The following is a 27,557-nucleotide window of genomic DNA, read 5'->3' as shown; positions in this document are numbered from 1 at the left end:
ATTTTGATAGAGATTGTGTTGAATCTGTACATCAGTTTGGAGAGTATTGCTACTTCCACAATGTTAAGTTTTCCAATCCAAGAACACACAAGATGATGTTCCACTGAGTTAGATCATCTTTAATTTTTTTCAGTGAAATTTTGTAGTTTTCAATATACAAGTCTCACTTTTTTTATTAAATATGTTCTGAAGTATTTTATTGTTTTTGATAATATTATACATAGAATTGTCTTCTTAATTTTATATTTGGATTGTTCATTGTTAAAGTGTATAGAAATACAGATGGTTTTTCTATATTGACCTTGTATCCATCAAGCTTTCTGAACTCTTTTATTAACTCTAATGATTTTTTTTTGGTAGAGTTCTTAGGATTTTCTACATATACGATCCTGTCATCTGAGAATAGAGAGAGTTTTACTTCTTCTTTTCCAATCTGGGTGTCTTTTATTTCTTTTCATTATCTAATTGTCTTGCCTAGAACCTCCACAACAATGTTGAATAGAACTGGTGAGAGCAAACATTATTGGCTTACCCCTCACCTTAGGGGTAAAGGGTCCAGTTTTCCACCACTAAATATTGATGTTCACTATTGGTTTTTTTCATACGGCTTTTATTAGGTTGAGAAAGTTCTCTTTTATCTATTCCCAGTATGTTAAGTGGATTAATCATGCAAGTGTGATGGATTTTGTCAAATACTTTTTCTTCACTTACTGACATGATCACTTTTTTACTGATTGATTTTCATATGTTAAGCCAACCTCGCATTTCAGGGATAAATCACAGTTGGTCATGGTGTATATAATCCGTTTTATATGTTGTTGGGTTTGTTTGTTAGTATTTTATTGAGGATTTTTGCCTCTATGTTCATTAGGAATATTGGTCTATTGGATTTCTTTCCTGTGATGTGTTTGTTGGATTTGGGTATAGAGGTAACATTGGCTCCATAGAATGAGTTGCTACTTTGATTAATGTAAAATGCCAAAGTAAAAGATTGCAGACATGATTTGCATATAGTCATCTGGCAGTTTTCTGCACTAATCACCACCCCAAGGGGCTAGTTCACAAATGGGCAATTTTGTGTGTGGCTGCCTTTGTTTCAAGTTGACGGCCATCAATCGTGTTTACCACAGGATCATTATTTTTCTCTTCATTTTTACTCAATATCTTATTATTGTTTCTCTCTCCATTACATTCTCCTCCTTTATTACCCTTCTCTCCTGCACCATATGTCTCCCCAGGGACTCTAGCTCCCCTGTCCACAGTGCACAGGATAGTGTAGTTCTGTAAATGCTTAGGGATAAAGGGATTGCTGAATCCTGCTTGAGTCAAGCCCTCCCAGTTCCTTTTTCGAATCACCCTTTCTAATTCTTCCAATCACCGAAGTGTCTCTCATCCATGAGCCACATTTCCTGCCCATATTCTTCAATTACAGGCCTCCATATTAGCACTTTTCTGGTTGAAAAATAAACCTGGTTAATGCTGAAAAGGAGAGACCATCTGTGCCACTCTTGACCCTTTTCTGGTCAGCTGCCAAAACATACATGACGGTGCCAGCTGTATTATCAGCTGTTCCCTTGTAATACAGAGGGTGCCAGGAGCAGCAGCAAAACATGTAGTAGAATTTAAAAACATATATTTTATGATATGTTGGGAATACTGAGCTTGTGGATACCAAGGTTTGGAAAAGCCAATTCTAGAAGTACAGCTTTTCCCCTTAGACTTTTGTTTAAGACTCTGGAGATTCTGGGGTGCCTTGGTGGCTCAGTCGGTTGAGCATCCGACTTCGGCTCAGGTCATGATCTCCTGGCTCATGGGTTCGAGCCCCGCGTCGGGCTCTGTGCTGACAGCTCAGAGCCTGGAGCCTGCTTCAGCTTCTGTGTCTCCCTCTCTCTCTCTGCCCCTCCCCCTCTCACACCCTGTCTCTGTCTCTCTCTCAAAAAGGAAATAAACATTTAAAAAATAAAAGTGCATTAATGCTCTGGACATTCTGGTAGTGGGGAAGCCCCTTCGGCATACCTTAAATACTGTGTGGCTAGATGAATGAAATACAAGAAAAGTACACTCAGTATCCAGTATACAGACTTTCGTTTCTTTTTCCTTGAAAGGCAGCCTGGTATACTGAAAGATCATAAGCTTTGGAGTCAAAGATCTCAGTTGCTATCCAGGCTCTGCCCCCTATGTATTTGTATGGGGGTACAGTCACTTAAGTGTCTGTGTCTCACTTTCCTTCTCTGTAAAATGGGGGATAAAAATAATACCTATTCCAACGTTGTCACAATGACATAATAAAATATATATTAAAGTACCTAGCACAACATTTGACTTGAAGTAGATAGGGGCCTTCTTTAAAAGATAGCAGAGCAGAATGTGCTGGAGGGGAGACTATCGATTGGTGGCATTAGTTTGATTCTGCTGTAGGCTCTATTTTACGCACTCTGTATTTCGGAAAGGAAGCTTCACAGAGTCAAGAAAGACATGAGCCCTACCCGAGGAACAAAGCTTCTTACCTTGACTTGCTTGAGAGAGATGAAGGGAATGAGGAGGACAGTGGAAGCAGGCATTGTTAGTCTCCCAAGGCGATTGTGAGAATGAGTAAAATAGAATTCTACTCTGAGACTCTGGATAGCCTCCTTCATCTTCCAGTATGAAGAGGTCACACTCGTGTTTTTAGCTCCTCTTTCCCTGGGTTTCCATTCCAGTTATCCTGAACCATTCACTGTTACAATTTTTAGTCCTAACCTGAATTATCAAAGATATAACTTGTATTAAGGCAGCACTCTTGGGGTATGTATTGGATTAAAGATGAGCACAAATTCTTTGATGCCCTTCCCATAGAGAGGCTAGGTCTGTCTCTACTGCTTATGTTATAAATCTGGGCTGGCCTATAACTGCTTTAACCAATAGAGTATGGCAGAAGTGACATAAAGCTTATTCTAGGCCTAGCCTCTAAAGAACGTTCAGTTTCCATGTTGGTTTCTGGGATCTCTAAGCCATCATATAAAAACTTTGACTACTCTGCGGGAGTGACCAAATGGAAAGTCCCACAGATACTTGGAAACAGAGAGAGGCCCAGCTGAGTCCAAACTTCCAGCCATTCCTGCAAAGCACCAGACATGTGTGCAAAGCAGTCCTAGGCCCTCCATTCAAGCCATCTGAATACCACTGAATGACTCTAGTTAAAGCCAATTGCAGTAGAAAAATTGCTCAGCTGAGCTCTGACCGAATTATTACCTATAGATTCATGAGATATAATAAAATGGATTTTTTAGTTTATTTATTTATTTTTGAGGGGGGGCAGCGCAGGGGGGGGGCGGAGAGAAAGAATCCCAAGCAGGCTGCACACTGAGACCTGATGCAAGGCTTGATCTCATGAACCGTGAGATCATGACCTGAGCCAAAACCAGGAGTTGGATGCTTAAACGACTGAGCCACCCAGGGACCCCAAAATGGATGTTGTTTTAATCTACTATATTCTAGAGGTAGTTTTTTATTTTTATTTTTTTAATGTTTATTTATTTTTGAGAGAGACAGAGTGCAAGCGGGGGAGGGACAGAAAGAGAAAGAGACACTCTCAGAGAATCTGAAGCAGTCTCCAGGCTCTGAGCTGTCAGCACAGAGCCCAACCAGGGGCTTGACCTGATGGACTGTGAGATCATGACCTGAGCCGAAGTTGGATGCTTAACTGACTGAGTCATCCAGGCAACTCTCTGGGGACAGTTTGTTATACAGCAATGAATAATAAGAAAAATTCCAAATCATATACATATAAATTTAAGATTCTGATTTTTAATCAAAAGCAATTTATGCATGTGATTAAACAGTACATAAACATATAAAATTCAAAGCCAAAGTCTTTTTCCTAACCCTGACTCCATTCCCCAAAGGGACCACTAAATTTTTTATATCTCTCCAGAATTGTAATAAATATAAAAATATGAATATAAAATATAAACATATATATAATATATTATATATATTTTATATATAATATATATAAATATATATTTAAATATAAATATAAATAAATAAATATATAAAATATATATATAAAATATAAAATATAAAAATATAAAAAAACCATCTTTATTTTGTTCATCCAAGGTCATATTAGGTATCTAGTAGCTAACTGTACCATTCTGCATCTTGCATTTTTTTACTTACCAAAATCTTTTAGAGAGCTATCAATGTTCATAGATCTCCTTTCTACATTTCCAGCATGCCATATTTTTCCATTGTAGGGGTAGCATAAACTCTGTGAAGGCAGGGATTTTTTCTATGAGATTAAGTAACTTGCTCAGGGTCACTCAGCTGATAAACTGGTAGAGCTGGGATTCGAATTCTAGAGGTCTGATTCTAGCTAGCACCATCCAAAGGAAGTTCCTGCAATGGTGGAAATGTTCTGTGTCTTTCTGTCCAATGTGTTTAGCCTTTAGCCGTATGTTATTGTTGAGCAATTGAAAGAGTAGGTTGGTGGGACTCAATTTTTAATTTAACCTAATAAATATTTAATCTTATTATTTTATTTAATTTTATTAATTTTATTTCTTTAATTTTATTAATTTAAATGCAATAGCCACAGTGTGACTAGTGGCTACCATATTGGAAAGCAGGGCTTGAGAGTCTGTGTTTTTAACCTCTATGCTCCTCTGTAGAGAAGGAAGAGCCTACTAAGGAGACCCAGAAAGAATAGCCAGAGAGACATATAAAGAAAAATAGGGGGGCGCCTGGCAGGCTCAGTTAGTAGAGCATGTGACTCTTGATCTTGGGGTTGTAAGTTCAAGTCCCATGTTGGGTGTTTGAGAGTACTTAAAAATAAAATCTTTATTTTATTTTATTTTTTTATTGTTTTAATAGAGAAAGAGAGTGCATGTGTGCAAGTGGGGGAGGAGCAGAGGGAGAAGGAAAGAGAATCTCAAGCTGGCTCCACACCAAGTGCAGAGCCCAACTTGGGGTGTGATCTCATGACCGTGAGATCATGACCTGAACTGAAATCAAGAGTCGGATGCTTAACCAACTGAGCCACCCAGGTGCCCCTAAAAATAAAATCTTAAAAACAAAAAAAGAATGCAGGGTCACAAAAGCCAAGAGAAAGAGAATCCATCAAAGAAGGGGGTGTAGTCAATTGTGTGTAATACTGATTCAAGTTGCTAGATGAGGACAGAGAAGTGACCATTGGCATCAGCCAGCCAAAGTTGACCTAGAGAAGTTTTGCAATTACAGATATTGGAGTAGTTGTGAGATGAGGACAATGAAAGCAGCATGTGTAAACAATTCTTTCAAAAAGTTTTGCTATGAGGGAAAGCAGAGAAACTGAGCAGTAGCTGGAGGAGAGGAGGATGTAGGATTAAGAGAGGCTTTTTCTAAGATGGCCAAATACTTGAGTAATGATGATAATCATCCTGTAGTGGAGACAGATTGATGCAGAAAAGCAAGGTCCTTGAGAATGTGAATGTACAAGAAGACCCTTGAACAGAGACTTCATTTCAGTGGGTTTCACATATTTCAGCTTCACTGTGGTTTTCAAAATCCTCTTAGATCCACAAAACTACTAGGGAGTTCCTTCATACCCGATGGCCTATACAGACAGTGGACACCCAACTGAGCCCCACTGAGAATTTTGAGAAGCTGAATACTTCTAATGGGACAGAGCAGTTTTCAAGCTAGCTTATAAAACCACTGTGTTACCAACAGCACTTAAATGCAAGGTAAGGTCTATCAATAGATCACATTTGCGAAACGTTCTCATGAATATTATCTAATCTGATTTTCAAAAGTGCATGGATAACGGATGGTAATATGCCCATTTTATAATGAGGAAAGCCTGAGGTAGGAATAGGTAAAGTGATTTGTGTAAGGTCATACAGCAAGTTAAAGGCACAACTGTGAATGGAGCTTATCTCCAGACTCACCTTCCCATGTGCGCGCAATGACTTTTCCCCTCTCCACTGGTGAGGGTGTGTCTTGAGTCATTTGAGAATTTTTCCTTAAGATCTGCTTTAGCTCTATTGTTTCCATCTTGTCTCTCTCACTTCCACCCTCAGTCTGAGTCCCCTGTCGATCTTTTAGTGTAGTCAGGGTACAAATACATCAGGCAGCAGCGGCACCTGACGGGATTCTGGAAGAGGTCGTAAGTGGAATGGATATGTGTGGGAGATTTTAAAGTGCCTCTAGATTTGACTTGCATTAATACAGACACCTAAGTTGTCTTGCTAAACTTGACCATAGAAGAAAGATATACAAAACTTTTTGTTTCATATGTTCTAAGATCACATACAGTCTATCTAGGGCCTCTCTCTGGTCTTCTAGCATATCTACTCTTTAGGTACTACCCATCTTGGTCTCTCTTCTTTTTTTTTTTTAATTTTTTTAATGTTTATTTATTTTTGAGACAGAGAGAGACAGAGCATGAATGGGGGAGGGGCAGAGAGAGAGGGAGACACAGAATCTGAAACGGGTTCCGGGCTCTGAGCTGTCAGCACAGAGCCCGACGCGGGGCTCGAACTCACGGACCGCGAGATCATGGCCTGAGCCGAAGTCGGCCGCTCAACCGACTGAGCCACCCAGGCGCCCCTTGGTCTCTCTTCTTGAAAGGAAGAGATTGAGTAGAGCAGGGAAGGGAAAATAAAACATCAGAGGGTCTGGAGAAGACACAGCTCCTAAGACAAAAACACGGTTGTATAAGGAATTCCCAAACTCTTTCACCCCAAAAATTTGGTTATCACCAGTTAGACCCCCAAGACCTGACCTTTACTGTCCTCCAGCTTGTGCTCACCGACCCTTGTCCCACATTTTTTCTTAAGCTCTTTTTTTCCAGCTTATCTATGAACTTAGGCAAAGGGAAAGTGAAACTGCCCCTGGAGCAAGTGACTGCCCTGACAAGACCTCCAGCCAGCCCAGACCATCCAGACTAATTTTAACTTAACCCCTGACCCGCACCTGCACAGATGGACCTTGGAGTGACCTCTAGAATGACTCATGACTACCTTTATTATAATACTAAAATCTCCACCCAAGGTGGACCCTCAGCCTCATTACATAACACACAATGTATGTATGGGCATGTTTCCTTAAGGTGCATGTGTGAACTTATGCCTGCCTCTACATACAATGACAAGGCTTCCCTATCTAAATATTTATCCTAAACCTAAATAAAAGGGGGAGTCATGGCTTTGGAAGCTATTCCTTCGTGATCTCCTTATTTGCTGCAAATAAAGTTTACTTTGTGAGACAACTCAACCTGGTCCAGTTTCTGACTCACCGAGGAGCTAACTCACATTGATTCCATTACGTGACCACCTCCCTTCCATTGCCTCCCTTATTTCTAGGATCTTCTCTCATGTCTCCAAACCTATCTTCCAGGTCCCCTGCTGTCCCAATCCTCCCTCAGTGCCTGCTCTAACCCCCTGGAACATACCTTATCTGGCTCTCACCCACCAGGGTCATCAGTTGAACAGTTTAAGTAATTGACTCCTTTTCTTCTTTTTCTCCCTTCAAAGAGGAAATTAACTTGTATGAAACTGTTGTAGGATTTTTTTTACCTCAATACCCAGGGTTCATTGTCTTGCCACTTCCAAGAATGAAGATGTGGACACAAAATGAGCAGCAGGCAGAATTTTATTAGCATATAAGATCAGAAAGGAAGAATAGTAGGAAAGCTCTCCTTACAGAGAGGGGACATTTGAAAGTGAATGCCCAAGGACTATAGGCGAGGGTCCTTATTTTATAAGGTTCCGGTCACCACCCCTCTTCCCTTCCCCCTCGTTCCTTCTCATGTTCTACCCTTATTGGCTGGATAACTCTGGGTGCTGGGTTGAACATTCCTGATTGGCTCGACTCCATTGCATGAGGGGTGGTCTATGGCCATACCATTCCTTGTGGGTCATGTGTTTTATGCTCTACTACTTATTTTTAATTAGGTCTTTTGTCAAATTCCTGAAGGGAACCTGAGGGGGAGTAGGTGGTGTCTGTTATATTCTTAAGAGGAACCTTACGCCTGAGGGGCTTTGCTGTGTTCAGACACTCCCAGCATTGTTCCAAAATATGTGTTTTTCCCCACCCAGGGACCTCAGGTCCTAACCTTTCACTCTCTGCTTACTGAATCCTATCTTTTCTTATCATAAAATCACAAGAGACCCCCCCCCCAAATAGCCAAGAGAGTCTTGAGAAAGGAGAACAAAGTTGGAGGGATCATGTTCCCTGATTTCAAACTATATTACAAATCTATACTAGTCAAAACAGTATGGTATTGACATAAGAACCGACGTATAGATTAACGGAACAGACTAGAGAGCTCAGAAATAAACCCACACAAATTAATTTGCAACAAAGGAACCAAGAGTATACAATGAGAAAAGGGAAGTGTCTTTAACAAATGGTATTCAGAAAACTGAACCACTATATGCAAAAGAATGAAGCTGGACCACTATCTTATACTGTACACAAAAATTAACTCAAAATGGATTAAAGACTTAAACATAAGACCTGAAACCAAAAAGCTCCTAGAAGAAAACATAGGAAGTAAGCTCCTTGACATAGGTCTTGCCGATTTTTTTTTTTTTGGATTTGACACAAAAAGCAAAGGCAACAAAAGCAAAAATAAACAAGTGGGTATATATTAAACTAAGAAGCTTCTGCACAGCAAAGGAAACCATCAGCAAAATGCAAAGGCAACCTATCAAATGGGAGAAAGTATATGCAAATCATGTATCTGATGATAAGGGGTTAATGTCCAAAATATATAAAGAACACATACAACTCAATAGCAGAAAAACCTCAAACAATCCAATTTAAAAAATGGGCAGAGGATCTGAATAGACATTTTTTTTTCAAAGAAGGCATACAGATGACCAACAGGTACATGAAAAAGTTCTCAACACCCCTAATTATCATGAAATGCAGATCCAAATCACAATGAGATATCACCTCACACTTGTTACAGTGGCTATTATCAAAAAGACAAAAAATGGCAAGTGTTGGTGAGGATGTGGAAAAAAGGGAACCCTCGTGCATTGTTGGTGGGCGTGTAAATTGGTGCAGCGACTGTGGAAAACTGTGGAAATTCCTCAAAAAATTAAAAAAATAGAACTACCATATGGTCCAGGAGTTTCATTTCTTGATATTTATCTGAAGGAAATGAAAACACTATCTCAAAAAGATATAGGTACTCCCCTGTTCATTGCAGCATTATTTACAATAACCAAAATATGGAAGCAAACTACATATCCATTGATGGATGAATGGATAAAGAAAATATGGGATATGTATACAGTGGAATATTATTCAAGCATAAAAAAGAAGGAAATCTTGACATTTGCAACAACATAGATTAAACTCGAGGGCATTATGCTTTGTGAAATAAGACAGTGAAAGGTAAATACTGTATGATCTATAAAACCAACCAATCCAACAACTAACCAACAAACCAAACTCATGGATACGGTGAAATGATTGGTTATTGCCAGAGGCAGACGGTAGGAGGTAGGTGAAATAGGTGAAGGGGGTCAAAAGGTTCAAATTCCCAATTATAAAATAAATAAGTCTTGGGGCCGTAATGTACAGCATGGTGACTATAGTTAGTAATACTTATCGTATATTTGAAAGTTGCTAAGAGAGTAGATTTTAAAAGTTATCACAAGAAAAATATTGTAATCATGTATAGTGATGGATGTTAAGTAGACTTACGTGATGTTAATTTCATAACATTTACAAATATTAAATCGTTTGTACATCTGAAATGAATATAATGTCATACGTCAATTATAGCTCAATAAAAATAAATGAGAAGTTAACAATCAAATATTTAATACAGGAAAACAAAACAAACGCTGATCAGGAGCTTGCACTGAAACCTACAGTGGGAGGGACCTTACAGATCAATCAGCGGGTTTATTTATATCTAGTGAGACCCAATGGGGGCAGATGGCTTTCTCAAAGCCCCACAACTAGAGACCTGGGACTAGCTTCCTGACTCTCAGGCGTACTACCCGTGCTGCCCAATAGCAATCCAATCAATACCTGTTTGTTGAATGAATCACTCATTCAGTACGAAGGGGAAAGTCAGACAAAGGCTCCCAGCAACAGCCTGTTAAGGGCAAACTTTCCCACACTTTAATTTGATTAACTAAATGAGAGATTTAAGCTGAGAAAGGTGTTTGGATGGTTCTTAATTAAACTCCGGCCATCAAATAGAGATTTCAACAATTTGATCCCACACAAGTGAATCCTCAGTCCAACGTCAAGTTGATGCATTTAACTCTACCACCTATTTGTCCTTCACCGAGTCTCTAATTGGCATCAACAACAGCGTGAGTCAGGGAAGAACCCAAGGGAAGATTGACTAGTGGTAAGAGTGGGCTTTAGCACAGCTACATCCTGAGCTCTGTGACCTGGAGCCAGTTTTTCAGCATTTGGGAGCTTATTGCTACCTCGTGGGGTTGGCGTGAGGATTAAATGAGCTCACACAGGCAAAACACACAGTGCAGTTGTCGAGCACCTGGGTGGTTCAGTCGGTTGAGCGTCCGACTTCAGCTCAGTGAGAACCTATGATCTCATGGCTCATGGGTTCGAGCCCCACATCGGGCTCTGTGTTGACAGCTCAGAGCCTGGAGCCTGCTTCGGCTTCTGTGTCTCCCTCTCTCTACTCCTCCCCTGCTCATGCGTGTGCTCTCTCTCAAAAATAAAGATTAAAAAGAAATTTTTTTTAAAACACAACAGGTTAATAGTAGAAAGACCTGCATTCAAATTTGAGTCTTGCCACTTCCTAGTTGTGAATTTGGGGCATGCTGGTTAACCTCACTGTGTCTCCATTAATGGGGATCGATAAAAATATTTTTCTCCATAAGGATATTGAGAAGATTAAGTGAAGTGATACACACATACAAAGCATTTCACACAACAGGCTGCACTAAATGTAACTTGTGTTTGTAGGTAGTCGGCACAGTTCTCCAGAGCCTCTTTAGGGAGGACACCCCAGGCTTGACTTCCGGGAGGGAGGGAGAGACCCATTCAACTTGACAAAGGCCTGCAACAGAGGCTACCCAAAGGCCTCATGTGTGCTCCCTGTGTTTCCTCTCTCTGAGGCCCATTTCCTTTGTTCTCTCATAATTTCCTCTCATTCTTGCCAGTTCAAAGCCTTTTACGGCGACTCGGGGTTTAGACTTTATGGGTTCAGTTTCCAGGCATTTCCTGTTACCTTTCCTCTTTATCAGTTTCCTTCTTTATGGACAGTCTGTTTTCTTGTGCTCACCGCAGCACAATGAGGCAGCTTAATACATTCTCATGTCCACAGAGGGGCAGCAGAGTGTGGTAGAAACAGTCCTGGCCTGGGTATCAGGACAGCTGTGTTTTGATTTTCCTAAATTTGCTCGAGCACGTTACGTCCCCACCCCGAGCCTCAGTTTCTCTGTTTTTATAGAGAGAGCATTGAATTAGACTGAGGAGCAACCAGAGGCCCCAGACACCTACCTAGACCTCTGCTGTGACCCACCTACGTTCGTGGTGAAGCCTTTGATCCAATTTCATGTTTATCTATTGTGTTCTTAAAAAACCAGAAGGATAAACCAGTCTACTTAAGGCAGCCTTCCTAGAGGAGAGGAGCCTTTAATTATCACTCCCCCAGGGGAGTGAGGGCCAGGGATTGGCCCAGGGGATTGAGAAAAGCAACTCATCTATGGGGCAGCATCGGCTAGAATGCCCTGGGCAGCCTGTCCTTCTGGAAAACTCCCGGCTCAGGTGTTGCTTAAGCTTTTCCAGTTGCCCTCCTAACTCACATAAAGAGGAGTCTCCATCCAGAAGAGCTGGGCTAACCTGGAACAGACAGGAGGAAACGGGTGAGTCAGGGAGCAACTTCATTCAGCCGTATATCCCTGGTGCCTGGAACATGCTTGGCACTCTCTAAATGTTGCACTGAGTGGAATGAACCGATTGTAAGGTGGCTCTGTTGTCATCTTACTATGGGACCATAGCTGAGTCATCTCAGCTCCTTATTTTTTGCGTTTTTTTTTATTGAAATATATTTGACCTATAACATTGTATAAATTTAAGGTGTACAACAGGTTAATATGATACATTTAATAAACTGTAAAATGACTGCCATTGTAGTGATAATTAGCACCCCTATCATATTACATAATTATTTCTTTTTAGTGGCTGGAATAATTAAGGTCTAGTCTCTTAGCAAGTTTGATGATTATAATACATTATTATTGTTTATATTCACTATACTGTGCATTAGACCCCTAGGGTTTATTTACTCCTTGTTGCAAATTTGTACCCTTAAACGACATCTGTCCTATCTCCCCACCCCCAGCCCCTGGTAACCACCATTTTACTCTCTGTTTTGGATGACTTTGGCTTTTTTAGATTCCTCATATACATTTCACTTCTTTCTTTGTCATCATTTTAAAAAATTGTTTTAATGTTTATTTGCTTTTGAGAGACACACAGACAGAGATAGAGAGAGCCAGGGCGGGGAGGGGGGGGCGGGCAGAGAGAGAGGGAGACACAGAATCCGAGGCAGGCTCCAGGCTCTAAGCTGTCAGCACAGAGCCGGACACAGGGCTCAAACCCACCAACCGAGAGATCATGACCTGAGCCGAAGCTGGATGCTTAACTGACTGAGCCACCCAGGCGCCCCTGTATTTCACTTCTTTAACCCTAGCTCCCCATGACTAAAGTGAGGATGATTTTTTTTTATCTACTTTCAGGGATTGTTTTGGCCATGAAATGACAAAGTGCACATAAATGTACTTTATGAAAACAATGCCCTACAGGCGTCGGGCGTCGAAGATGAGAAAGCTTATCTACTGTTAGATTCCTCCCCCCAGAACGTATCATTTTAGTGACTAAACTCCAGTGCCAGGTTTCTCACTGACCGTCATCTCTTAAAAATAGTGAAGAACTTTAATGAGATTCTATACATCCCATGGGATGCTAAGCTATTTTCATTTTGAATAGGAAAAAAAAAAAATGACGGTGCTTATAAACATTTCTGCCTTTCCTGAAATAGCCAGCATGAGAAAGGTGTGCTTACCCCTGGAAGAATCGATCCCTAAGGTGACTTCCAGCTTGACGACTCCAGAGGGAGACAAGACTCTAAAAAGACCCCAGACGGCAGGTTCTCAATTTACTTGGCCTTACTTCCCCACTTAGCGCTTCGCAGAGGGTCTAGCGGGCTCATTGACTGAAACAGTGAAGGCAGACTTGTGAACTGCTTGTCTGTACATCAGACCACCACGAGATGGCAGTAAAGTCAGGCGAATTCATTCTGTTCTCTGCTTCTTCGTTCAGCCTCTGGTCCTCAGGTCAAAGAATATGATTCACGTTTAATTTCCTTGCTTCCGTTTCCTCCATTCAACTATCCTTCTACAAACCTCAATATCATAGTTTTTTGTCCCCCTCAGTTTTAGTCTGTGTCTTTCCCTGGCTACGGGGGAATGAAACAGTATTGTAAGCCTTTGTTTAGAAACAGAAACCGTTTGTAAATAGGGGTGTTAGTACCGTAACGCCCATTTTCACAGGGCTCTCGCAGAGATGAAATGAACTGATGTACCTAAAATTTCGTATAGGGCCCGAACTCAATAAATGTGAACAATGACTGCCATTATTCTTATGGGTTAGACTGACCCAGGTTATTTGATAAGTGAAACAGATTTCAAAGGTAGGAACCAGAAGGAAAACGGGGAACAATTCTTGCACACACATCCCAGGGGCAGTTCTCTGGCAAGGTTAGAGTTACAGGGGTGGAAATATATGTCTTTCTGCTGTGTTGTATGACTTTTTCAAACCGTCTTCACCAAGCCCCCCCCCCCCCCGGGTGAATTTTGGGAGAAATTGCACGCAAATACATCTTTCAAGAGAAAGCCCCTAGCATTGCATCGAGCGCTGTAGGTTCTCAGTGAAAGTCGGACTTTTCATCTGAAAGCTAGACCAGTTTGAGCTAATGATATGGTCTCATTCAGGTGGTTCCCCACTGGACTGTGTGTTGCAATCATCTGGGCCCTCTTCCCAGAGATAATAATTCTATGTATCTGGAGCCGGGCCTAGAAATCTGTATTTTAAAGCTCTCTCCAGACATTTGTGGGAAGGAATAGACTAGTTGAAAAGTGTTTAGCAGGAAGAAAAAGGAGCCAAGATGCGTTGATCATTCTAGGTGTTGTGCCGAGTGCTTTATATGTGTCATATCATTTGACCTTCACAGCGGCTCTGTGAGGTGGGTGGCGTTACTTCCATTTTACTCACAGGAGGGCTGACACTCCAAAGTGTTAAATCACTTGCCTACTGGTTCAGTTTGTAAATGACAGGTCATGGCTGCAGACACCGTTCTCTGTAATTCTCATCCAGGATCTTGTTCGTGCACCACTTGACTTCCGAGCACATATGGTCCTGGCCCAGTCTCTACTCTCTGGCTAAGTGTCACTTTTGGTCAAATGCTCACCTGTCTACTCAATGGCTTTCTCTATAACAACATTCCTGCCTCTAGCTGGGGCTTGATGAATGAATACAACAAATAAAAGAGGATTAAATGAAATAATGGATAGAAAAAGCGCCTCGTAAATTGTAAAGTTCTATACACATATTGGGTGGTATTGCCACACATTATTTAACATATTTGTGGCATTGGTTGTTACCTAGAGGTTCCAGGCCCGATGAGAGCCTTCAGGGTCTATATCTATTGGCCAATGGAGCATGGATGGAAATAGCTGAACGCTCAAAGCTGGCCTCACAGGTATGGGGCTAAATCAATGGCTGGAATGAGGGTGCACTTGCTCCTGAGTCGTGAGGTGTGTCAGCTTGCCAGAAGAGCAGTGACATGGCACATAGCAGGTGGTGAGCACGTGTGCACCCTTGCTCCTTCCTCTTTCTTGACTCTATCTTTGCAGTAGAGGCTGCGGTGGCCGTGGTTCAGTCTCACGGGAGGGGATCACTCAAGAAGGCCAAGTCTTCCTCTTGGCAGGCACTCACCTAGAGGATGAGGCCATTCCTGGCCAGTGTGGAGTTGAGGCTCTGATCACCCTGGAAGCAGCTGGCCCCATGCTTGGAAGAAAAGTCCGTGGTTCCCTGGCCTGTGCTGGGAACATAAGAGGGCGGACTCCCAAGGTGGCCAAACAGGATAAATGGAAGAAGAAAGGCCAAGTCATATGGTTGTACTGGTTGCAGTACAACCAGCCATTTGTCAATGCTGTGCCCACCTTTGGCAGGAAGAAGGGACCCAGTTGCAACTCTTAAGTCTGTTGTGATCCTGGATTTCCCCAATAAAGCCATTTAGTCCAATGAGAAAAAAAAAAGTATGTAACAGTCACTCAATAAGCATATTATGGACACTTACTGTACATAAAATACTGAATGAGACACTGTACATAATTTTAAGAATTCAAGAATATAGTCTTCAAGAAGCTTTGAGGAGATGTTATATATATAATATACGATATATGATATATATCTATATATATCATCCATATAGCCATTATATATATATTATATAAACATGCATCTATTATGTCTATATATATACATATATAGACATCTAACAAATTCAACCATAATAATATCAATTACAAACCATAATGACATGAATCATCAAAAGGGATAAACTGCTAAGGCTCATGAGAACTTTAGAATCTATCTTCTTTTAGTGTAAGTTGCCATCTATATTACAGAAAACAACTCTTGACTCTCTCTTCATATTTCTCACACTACTCCCTTGATCAGTCTCACCTCCTGTGGCCAAAGTGATTTTGAAAAATGCAAATCTGATGTCATTCCCATTCTTTAGCAATGGTCCCCATTGTCTACAGGATAAAGACTCCTTAAGAATGGCCTATATGGACCTTGGCCGTCACGTCCATTAACACTCAAGATCTTCCTCTTGCCCAGCCACCCTCAAAATACCATGTTCTTTCAAACCTTTGCAACCTTGCATGTGCTGTGTCCATTGTTAGGAACACCCTTCTCCCCCTTCCTCAGCTAGTTAACTTCCTACTTTTTCTTGAAAACTCCTTGCCCTCTTTGAGCTGGATTTGATGCCCTACATCTGTATCTTTGTTTCATCTATATAATAGCACTCGTCACACTAATATTCTCTTCACTTGTTCCACTTCTCTCTCTGGCTCCCTTTCCCTCAATCTAGTTTGTTGATCTTACCTATGTGAGAACAACATATTTAAAGAGCTCACCACAGTGACTATGAGCTGAAAAAGTTCAAGTGGATACAATCAGAAATCTATTGAGCAGATGCTAGATGAGAGAGACCAATTTCTTAGAGAGCTCATGCTGAATCGAACAGGTACAAACACTTGGTTGGCTGGTTTTTGACCAGTCTCTTTGGGGGGGAAAGTACCTGTCTTAGTCCATTTGGACTGCTGTGAGAGATGCCAAAAACTAGGTGGCTTATAAACAACAGAAATGCTTTTCTCACAGTTCTGGAGGCTAAGAAGTCCAAGATCAAGGTGCCAGCAGATTTAGTGTCTGGTGAATTATTTCTTTCTGCTTCACATGTGGCAATCTTCTCGCTGTGTCCTCACATGGCAGGAGGGGGCATGGGAGCTCATTGGGGGGTCTCTTTCATAAGGGCACTAATCCCATTTATTAAAGCTCCACCCTCATGACCTAGTCAATTCCCAAAGGCTCCACCTCCAAATACCATCACGTTGGGCATTAAGATTTAACATATAAATTTGGGGGTTCACAAACATACAGTCTACGGCAATTCCCAAAGCTCTTCTGAAAAGCTGCTTCAAGTGTCGTTTGATGGTCTATATAAAGAATAACAGAGTGACACGAAGGTTTCTTCAGGGGCTGGTGGGGGTCAATCTTAAGAAAGATCCAGAAGCACAATTTAAGTTGGCCTAAGACATGATTCCTCTCATTTATCCCCTAATGAGGAAAAAGATGAGCAGATTAGCTAAAACTTGGGATAGCTATGCAGGAAATAATATAAATAGGAAAGACTGGTTGGCAACATATGTGGATGGGTCAGAAGCAGATGTTTAAGGGTGCTGTGGAAGATTTCAATGGAAGGGCTCTTTTTTTTTTTTGGCAGAACTATAAGGGAAAGAAAATCAACCATATCAGGGCATCTCTGTCACCATGAGGATTTGAGTCTTTACTGAGTGCTACACTGACTTTCTGGAAGTGGTTAGAAATAGTGACTACTAACAAAAACATGTTTTCCTGAACTACTGAAGTTTTTTCAAAGGATTTTTTTTTTTTTTGCCTTTGTCTCTGGCAAGAGAGCCTGACAGACTTCTGGAATCTTTAGTAGGTTCTTGGCCTCCAATCTAGAGTCTGGTTGATAGTTATGCCCAACCTGGAGAGTAAGAAGAAAGCTGTCCTCATGGCTTTGGCTATCTTTTTACTGGGGGCTGTGGTAGGGTGTTGGGGGGTAGGGTGTTTGGCAATTGCCCTTGAATTCATTGGTTTTGCTTTATATTTTACAATTATTCATCTATGCTGAACCTAGCAGAGAAAGTTCTCTCCTCATTTAGCTTGGCTGCATTGAAAATATTTTTATGCTGCTACCTATGGAGACCCTATAGTTAGCAGTGTCTCTCCGAACAGATGGGACCACCAACTTCTTCCAAACCCTTGCTGCCTGCTTAACACGAAATGCAAGTTCCTATGGCAAAAAATATGTTGAATAAGCAAATAGCAACCCTAGCCCTCCCCACCCCCAACCATGAACCCAACCAGGTGGGTTGCAGCCCTCGTTTCATAAGTTGAGATGGTGAGTGAAGGGAGGAGCAGCTGATTTTCCTGAGCTGGGTATGCTTTGGGGAAAACTCCACTTTTATTAGGAAGAGGTCTGTTGAAGAGCTCAACCTCTCCACTCGGTCCCTATGTTCTCTAGTGTTCTAATTTTATACTAATGTTTTCTAAACTCCCCCCATCTTTCTTTTCTTCCTCTTCTACCTATCTATCCCATTGACTCTCCTTTAGACTCTTTCCTTTCTTTAATCTCTCTCTAATTCTTTCCGTTTCCCTCCACAGACTTCCAAAGGAATCTCTTTTTTTAATTTTTTTAACATTTGTGCATATTTTGAGAGACAGAGACAGAGCACGACTGGGGGAGGGGCAGAGACAGAGGGAGACACAGAATCCGAAGCAGGCTCTAGGCTCTGAGCTATCAGCACAGGGCCCGATGCGGGGCTCTGAACTCATGAACCGTGATATCATGACCTGAACTGAAGTCAGACGTGTAACCGACTGAGCCACCCAGGCGCCCCAGAATGCCAACGGAATCTTAAATATCTCTCTGTCGCTGAGGTGATTGTTCTCAGGGCCAGTGCGGGCAGCCTGGTTTGCTATGAAGGCTGCGATGGCCCCACAGGTGGCTCCTAGACAGACATGCTGCATATCTGTTCTGTCTTTCTGCTCTGGATGGTGAGGTTGAGGGCAATATGCTTGTTCCCATTGCAGGTCCCCCTCTACCTTGGGGTCACTTCTTCCATCATTTTGCCTATAAGGCTCAAGCAGTGTCTCTCAAGTTCCCTGGTTATGGGAGTAGATTTGATGATAAAAAAGATGTCACTATTGTTCTCATTGCATTCTACCTGAACCCCCTCCCTGAATCCTGACTTCATGAGTTCCTAGAATTTGGATGTCATCTTTGTATAGGACTATAGTCCCCCGTCCATACCCCTAAGCTGCTTACATTGGTAAACAGCTCTATACCTTCTTGCCCTACCCCAAAGCTCCAAGCTACTTCATAGATCTTCTCCCTTCCATTAGTCCCTTCCTCACCACATATCTGGGGCGCCTTACCTCTGATCCTGGGTCATAAGCATGCCTTTTTCTGGAGTGTTAGCTCCCAGAACTAGGCTTTTGGCAATACTTGCATCAAATCAAAACTTCATATATCTGAAAGTTCCGTTTCATTTCATCTAGCCCTTCATCAGTGTTGGAAGTGTCAGTGGTCATTAGGTACTTGCTATATTCTTGCTTCCCTGTCTTTTCCTCCAAACTTTCAGGGGCCAAGACTTCCATCAGATGATTTTGTAAGAGAGAAGGCTTGAGAAACCCAAAAGACAGACTTAGCTCACTCTTTTTAAATGAAGACTTCGATAATGCAGTTTAAGATTCACAGCAAAATTGAAGGGAATGTGCAAAGATTTTCCTATATTCCCCCATGCATGCATAGCCTCTACTATTATCAACATTCCCCCCCCCCCCCCGGAGTGGTATACTTATTACAACTGATAAGCCTACATTGACACACCATAGTCACCTGAAGTCCATAGTTTACATTATGGTTCACTCTTGGTGGTATACATTCTATGCATTTGCACAAATGTATATTGATGTGTATCCACCATTATACTATCAAACCGAGTGTTTTCACTGCTCTACCAACACTCCATGACCTGCCTATTCATCCCTCCCCAAGCCTACCAACTCATGGCAACCTTTGACCATTTTACCATCTCCATAGTTGGAATACTAGAGTAAGTAGCCTTTTCAGATTGACCTTCCACTTAGTAATATATATTTAAGTTTACTCCATGTTTTTCATAGCTTGGTAGCTCACTTCTTTTTAGTGTTGAATCATATTCCATTGTCTGGATGGACCCCAGTTACTCTATCCATTCACCTACTGAAGGACTTCTTGCTTCCAAGAATGGGCAATTATGAATAAAGTTGCTATAAAAATCCTTGTGCAGGTTTTTGTGTGGACATAAGTTTTAAACTTCTTTGGGTAAATACAAAGGAGCATGATTTCTTAATCATATGGTATAAGTATCTTTAGTTTTATAAGAAATTGTCAAACTGTCTTCCGAGGTGGGTTCACTCTCTTTTATGCCTTTTCCCTCTTTCTCCAAGCAGGACTCTTTTCTTCGGATTAGTTCTCTAGCATCCTTGGCTTCTAAGCTGGCATTCTGAGCATGTTAGCTGCAGAGAGAGCCTCTCTGTTACTCTTTCCTACTCTGATTCCCAATCCTGACGCCCGCACCAATGCTAGGCCCTACCAAAAGCATCAGCGTGTGGCTAACACCTCCCAGTAGTTCATAATGACCCATTTGTAGTTGGCCAGACACCATGTCCCTTAAGTACATAGGACTGGGGTTCTATGGAGGGCAGTCAGTTTAAGTAGCAGCCAGTGACAGTTTGTTCTCTAAACAGCAGAGATGTAATAATATAACTTAATGCTGAATCAAAGAAAATAGCGTCAAACTCCAAACCAATTTGATTTGCAACTTGGAATAAAAGCAACGTGTCTTGATTTAAATGTCAGGCCCACTGCTGAGTGATGATTTAATAACTTTTATGAGGGATCTTGTCATAGCAAATTCAACATTGGAATAGAATGACTCACAGATAGAGTGTTAGAAATTGTACAGAAGAGCACAAAAAGGAACAGACTTATCTCAGGGCCCCTCTAGAAACTTTGCATGCGGCGAATTTGCAGTTAGGACCTCTTTTCTCCCTCTCTCCTGCCACCTAATCTTTCTTTTCACAGATACATATGCATGTGTGTAGAGACAATCCCCCAGTGTGATCCCAGATTACTGCATTATTTTCTGAGCACACAGGTCCCTGAACAATTGTAGCATGGAGGCTCAGAATTGGTGCAATCTGAGAGGTGAGGCAGCAGCAATCCTGGCTACTTCTGAAAAAGACCTCACGAACTCATCTGGTCTTTATTGCTCTGTCTTTAGACGGGTACTTAATTGCTTTCTCCCATTTTAGGAGTGAGATAGCTGAATTCCAGTGGAGTTAAGAGGTTCCTTCAAAGACTCCAGTCTCCTGACTCCCAGGGTATTCCTCCTGAATACCTTGTGAGATCTCTCTCCTTGGCCTTCCCCAGCTTCCCTGAGCTAGCATACTAGAATACTCAAAGCTGACCATGCTGCAGTTCCAGCCAGCTCCCCAGGTCAATAGGGAACCATGCACAGATGTTCTTAAGGGAAAAGCTTCCATTCTGTTGGGCTAATTGTTCGGTCATCAAGATTCATTTTGGAGGTCATTCAAAGTGTAAATATCTGGTGTTTTGCCTAGATGAGGGTTGCTTAACATCAAAAATATTGACATTTTTGGCCAGATCATTTTTTGTTGTGGGAGGCTGCTTTATGTATTGTTGGATGTGTACCAGCATCCCTGTCCTCTGGTTAACCGGTCTCTTCCTACAGTGTACAACTGCCTCCAGTCTCTTTTATACAGAGATTTTAGGTTAATCTTCCCAAACTATACCTCTAACTCAGTCGTTCTTAATGGAAAGCAATCCACCACGCCCCCACTCCCAAGGATGCTTGACAATGTTTGTGGATATTTTTGGTTTCCACCACTCAGGGGGGAGGGATAAGTTGCAGACATCTAGTCGGTAGAGGCCAGGGTGCAACAATACACAAGACAACCCTCCCCACCCCACCCTACTTCACCCCCGTACAACAAAGATTTGTTTGGCCCAAAATATCAATAGTGCCAAGGCTGAGACACTGTTTTCTATCCTGCCATCCTCTGGTCAGAAAATTTCCATTGCTCCCCATTGCTTGTGGGAAAGATGCCACATTCCATGGTTCCTCCTGGTCTCGATTCAGCTTATTATTTGCCAACTACATCTTCTTTCCCGAAGCAATTCTGAATAGAGTACTGTTTCTGGAGCGTGTGGTCAACCTTCTCACTTACGTACTTTGCTCACACCAACCATTCCCACTTCCTAGAATGCCCACTTCCCGCTACTGAAGTCAAGTTGCAATGCTATGTTCTTTATAAAGCATTACCTGAGCACTTGTTGCGAGGAGCACTGGGTGTCATTTGTAAGTGATGAATCACTGAATTTTGAATTCTACTCCTGAAACCAATCTTGCACTGTATATTAACTAACTAAAATTTAAGTAAACACACACACACACACACACACACACACACCATACACACACAAACATTTCCTGAGCCTGAATTCTCCCAGATAGAAATAATTCTTTTTTTTTCCCTAGATTTTCCTGTAGAATTTCCTGCATGTCTCTTAAAACATTGAGCACATTCAGAGTAGAATGGACATTCTGAGTTGGAAGGGGATTTTTAAAATCTCTCCAGCAAAAATTCCCTTCACTTAAAAAAAAAAAAAAAAGGAAATTGAGATCCAGAAAGTTGAAGTGATTAGTTGAAGGCATTATACTTTGGATTATAGTACCTTGTATCCTTGGCTCCGTTCTTCTGGCATGGAAATAGATGACCATGGACGTTCTGTGCTGGCACTCACATCTGAACACTTGTAAGTTGGTAAAGTAATTTATCTTTCTGAGACTCCATTTTCTCAGCTGTTAAGGAAAAGAATCATGGCTGTTGTGAGAGTCAAATGAGATGGTATATTCAAAATGTATGGCACATAGTAGGAACTTAATATGTATTTGTCAGATGAATAGAAGAATCAACAGTGCTTCAAGGAGTAGGATTTAGGGATTGGTGATGGTTCATGGGACTTCACTAAAAGGCGATTGGAGGAAAAAGGCAGTAGCTCATCGTCACTGCTCCCTATTTTGCACCCTTTCATAGAAAGCACAAGTTCCTCTCTAGGGCATCAGACCAGTGTCCAAGGTTTCTGTGGAGTAGGTGAATATTGACGTCAGCTCTCAACCTGAAGCTGTGCTCCTTTAAAGGTTTGCTTCCCCTGCCTCCCCTTTGCAATGCTAGTGATGTCACCTCTTTATTTCCTCAAGCAGATAACAGGGAGATTTGTGGGGAGAGGTTTGGATAGAAGGTGTATTTCCTCTATTTCTCCTTGGCTCCCTGTGTGGCAGCAGCCTGTAGCTTAGGTGCTGTTCAGTTACCTAATAGGAGTGTCTGTGCCTCAGTGACGCTGTGACTCCATGACTCTATGACTCTGTGAATGGAAACTCTGAGTGCATTTGGTGTGGCAATGGGAGCGCTTTGGTGCTGAATCCTCGCCCGGTGGTACCGGTTCTGACTGACTTCAGTAAGGTTTATTGAAGTCCTTCTAGCCAGGTCTTCACTCCGGAGTTGCCCACTCTGTCAACTTTCTTCCTGCCTAGAGCTTAGAGGTAATGGCATGCTATGTATCTATTCCTTTCATTTACAGAAACAAGTCTTTCCCTGGTCCCTGGGTACATATACCTAATAAAAATGTCCCTGCTACTCTAATGGGAGGATGAGCTGACAAGCAACTGAAGAAACAGAATGAGACTTCGGATGCCTTGTCTGGACTAGATTGGGAGCATTCCAGAGAGGAGGAAGTTGCCTGACAGTTAGTCCACCTCAGAGCTGGCGCCTGTCTACCCTACCATGTGAGCACAGGAGATTTCGGTTAGAGGGGTCACAGGGGAAGCTCAGGTGGATCTATTACAAATTAAGTTAGGAGCTTCTCTTTAGGGCTTATAGGTCAAGGGTCCTATAAGAGGAAAATGGCTTTTGAGAAGATGAAAAAAAAAAAAAACAGTAGAAGACAGAGTACCAGATTGAGAGTAGAGAGACTTGGTCTGGATCCTTGCCTCTACCTCTCTGTTTCAGAGAGAGTTCCTAAGGCTATCAACTGAGCCTCACGATTCCTGTCTGTGAACTGGGTACAATAAAACCTGCAGCCTTCTTCCTAGGGATGGCAGAAGTTGAAGGTTTGCCCGTCTCTACAGTTTTCACCTTGTGAAACCCAAAGCATTATATAAAACCTCCTACTTTTAGTAAGAGAGGGAGTATGTATGTATGTCTAAGGGGAGGCGTGACAAGGTGGTTAAGGAACAAATTTATTGTTTGCTTGCCTCAATGTGGTATTCTTCAGTTTACTCTTCCCAGAGTCCCACCCATCATTGTTCATGTTGAAGCCAGTTAGATTATTTTCCCTAAGAATGGTTCTCTTTCAAATTCACTCCATCTATCTAAGGATTGCATTGTTTCCATTATCTACTGTAGTCTGGCTTTCGCTATAATTCTCAGTGGGGCCATGTGACTTCAGGGAGTTATATGACTGCCTCCGTCTATGGTAAAGCAGTATCTCTGCTGAAGAACTGAAGTTTGACATTTGCCATGGGAAGGGATAAGGGATCCATTCATTCATTCAAGTATAGAAGGCAATATACACAGTACTCATGAGGGCCTCTGATGAAGGAATTTGACTTAGGGAGGTCAGGGAGGGCTTCACTAAGGAATTAATGATTGGGTTGAGCTTTGAAGAATGATTGAAAATTCACTAGGCAAAAAGAGTGGTGGGAAGTATATGTGCACATGCCTACATGTAGTAAGCATTTTAGGGAGTAGAATATGCATAGGCCTTATGGTGACAAGGATCGTAGCACATTCCAGAAACAAACAGAACAATACTGTGGCCGGTTTTGTAACTTTAATAAAAAAATTAAGTCATAAGTTTGGCTGTTGAGGGTTAAAAAATGTAAGTGTACCCACCTTTGGAGTATTGTCAGGCTAAATCATGCACACTGAGCACCCACTGTTGACACAATGTGGGAGCTATTATCAAGAAAGAAGCTAATGCATCTGCACTGTTGAGCCAATCTAGAAGGGGGTAAAGGGTAGATGAAAAATATTTCATATGCAAATTTTCCTCCCAAAATTTTGACCAACAGGTACACCCATGTAAGGGATGTATGGACAAACTCCTGGTAGGATACTTGTTGAGGTGACTTGAGCCGATAGGGGTTAATCTAGGAAAGTTTCTTGGAAGTCCTGGATAGAGTTCCAAGGTAGATATGAGTTGGTGAATAAGAGGAAAGAAGCTGTTTCTGGCAGGAGAGACAGCATGAGTGATAATTTGGTGGTAGAAGGAACACTATTTCTGAGGTGAGAATTTCGGGATATATAAGGCTGTCCCGAATAGAGGAGCAAAGCAGCCTAACTTGGGACCATCTTAGACTCTTTATATGACATGCCAAGTAGCCAATTAGAAGAAGTAAAATTAACATTCCCTGGGCACCATGTGAACAGAAGAAATTGGTTATTAAAAAGTAAATTGTCATGAAGATCAGTCTTGACATCTCCAACTGACTGTAGTTAGACCTAGCTTTCTGCAAGACGGTGAGGTAGGTGAAGGTCACTACCTATGTCTTTTCTCAGGATCCCTCTGCAGTTTCCTATCACTGGCATCCATTCCAATTGCTGGAGTCTTGTTTGCTTAGGCACTTGATTTTTAGTAATTAGTTGTTAGTCTGTTCCCTTATAAATTAATAGCTCTCTTTTCTTTGGGCACTGACATTTTCTGAGGGAAAATTCTCAGAGAAAGCACAAATACTTCAAAGGACAGTATCTACTTCTGTTAGGATGGCAGGTGGTAGAGTGGATGTTTTTGAACAGGTGACCTCTCCTATTACCCTTCAAACTTAAACTGCTGCCTCACAAGCTTGGCCTTCATTCCAACGCATGTTTCTTCCCTCGATGATGCAAGGGTAGGTTAAGACAAAGACATGTCGTAAACAGCAAGGGATTTTTATTGATGTTTTGCCTGTCAAATCTCCTGATGATGCAGAATATGATTCTTTGGAAATAGTCTATGCACATCAGTGTGGTGAAAAACGTAGAGCTTTAGAGTCAAGATTAGCCAGTGTTTATACCCTGATTCTATCGCTGTTCATCTGTGTGATTTTTCACAATTAACTGAACCTGTGCCTCAGTTACCTCATCTAATATAAAACGGGGACAATAAGAGTGTCTATCTCATATAGTTACTGTAATGGTCAATGAGATATATGTCCAAGGAGTTTAGCATAGTTCTTGACACGTGATTAAGTGGCTCTTGTCATCATTCTCATTAGCATCACCACCACCATTACCACCCACACCACCCCCAGGTTCCTACTGTAACAGAATAAAATTCTGTAACTTCTTTCTAAAGCAAATACCAGCCATAAGCCCAAGAGGAAAAGGAGGAAACAGGAAGCCAAGTTGTATTTGCTGTTTCATATTATCACAATAACCCTAACACCCCAAAGAGAATGTATGAGAAGACAACCCAACCTTTATATCTCTGTCTCTATTTCTACAGGTACCTGTCGGCTTGGCTGGGCCTATTACTGTGCTGGAGGTGCAGCAGCTGCAGCCATGTTGATCTGCACCTGGCTCTCTTGTTTTGCTGGAAGAAACCCCAAGCCTGTCATGTTGGCGGAGAGCATCATGAGGAACACCAATTCTTATGCCATGGAGCTTGACCACTGCCTCAAACCTTGAGTTTTGGCAGAAGATTGGAAAGGGTGGGAAAGAGAAGGGAAGGGAGCCTTGAAAAGAGACACTAAGGGGCGCCTGGGTGGCTCAGTCGGTGAGGCGTCCGACTTCGGCTCAGGTCATGATCCCGCAGATAATGAGTTCGAGCCCCGCGTCAAGCTCTGTGCTGACATCTCAGAGCCTGGAGCCTGCTTTGGATTCTGTGTCTCCCTCTCTCTCTCTGTCCTGTCCCCACTCATACTGTTTCTCAAAAAAGGAATAAGTGATAAACGTCCAAAAACTTAAAAAAAAAAAAAGAGAGAGACACTAAGACAAGGCCACTTGCTACCCACCTGCTAGGAGTATAGCCTAGTGTTTGCATGCTTTTTAACTTACCAGTCATTCGTTTTCTCTTTTGTTTAAGCCAGCGGGTCAGCGGCTATTTACAGAATTCGTCAAGAACTATGATTCTCTCAAATGTTTACCTAGCTGGTGAGTACCCACTAGCCCTCAAGTCCCAAAGTGCTCCTTTATGCAAAATAAGGAGAAGATCCTCACCTGAAAAGTAACTTCACAATCAAGCAGCTCTTCAGAGTCCTACAGCTCCTCTCTATCACTTAAAGGCTAAGAACCTGTGTGCAGGGAAGGACTAGGAGACAGGGTTGGTTCCCACCACTCCACGCATACGGCCCTCCCCCTGGGACTTATTGCTATCTCCGAACATCTATGGAGTGCCACTGCTCAAATTTTTGTCACCTTCTCAGGACTATACCTTGACTCTTCCTATTTTCTCCTGCCTCTCTTCCTTTCCAGTCGCGGGGAAGCTTACGGGCGGGTGACTCCCAGTGGGGAAAACACGAATCAAGTATGTTTGCATATAGTCTAAGACCCCTTCCTTATTATGCTTTACAATATTCATAACATTTCATTTTGTGTTTTGCCTGGGTGACTGGCATCAAAAAAGTGGCACGAATTCTCTAGTCCCTTATAAGTTCAGAAATTGTGGTCCATCCAATGTTCTGAGCAGAGACTATAGGATTTGTTGTACCCTCAATAAACATGGATTCACAATGATGATGACAAGGATGTTTCTGCTGGCTCCTTATTGAAACTTCTATTAGAGTTCATTTTTATCAACCAGGAAATCCATGGTGGCCTTTTGCCCCTATAGTCATTCGGAACATGATATAAGTTTCTCTGCCTGTTTCAAAGACTGCTCATCAAATGCTTCCTCTCCATCTGGGATGAATTAGACATGAAAGAACATAGCTCTGCTGTCACCTAGGGCTGATGTATTTTTAGGGTTGGCCTCCATCCCATCTGTGCTCAAGGTTGACGGATGGTGTAGAAGAACTTGGTGTCTCCCAAGGACAGAATTTGTCTACCGCTCCCCCCACCCCCACCAACGGCCATTAATTCAGGCCAGCTCTATTGTTCCCTAACTGTAGCTTTAGGGATTAGGGAGA

The 27,557-nt window shown here is 41.9% G+C and overlaps 1 protein-coding gene across 1 annotated transcript in view; it reads left to right on the top strand.

Moving 5' to 3' along the window:
- The window catches only part of LHFPL1 (LHFPL tetraspan subfamily member 1), a 46,933-nt gene extending 20,720 nt beyond the window's left edge, over positions 1-26,213 (top strand). Inside the window, exon 3 of the mRNA XM_043570461.1 lies at positions 25,937-26,213. Coding sequence (XP_043426396.1) covers positions 25,937-26,118 — 182 coding nt within the window. The 3' untranslated portion in view covers positions 26,119-26,213. The remainder of the gene's footprint in view (positions 1-25,936) is intronic.
- The last annotated feature ends 1,344 nt before the right edge of the window (positions 26,214-27,557 follow it).

Source organism: Prionailurus bengalensis, chromosome X (genome assembly GCF_016509475.1).
Source record: "Prionailurus bengalensis isolate Pbe53 chromosome X, Fcat_Pben_1.1_paternal_pri, whole genome shotgun sequence".
Lineage (NCBI taxonomy): Eukaryota > Metazoa > Chordata > Mammalia > Carnivora > Felidae > Prionailurus > Prionailurus bengalensis.
Note: the sequence above shows the minus strand (reverse complement) of the source record. Positions and strands in the feature narration are given on the sequence as shown.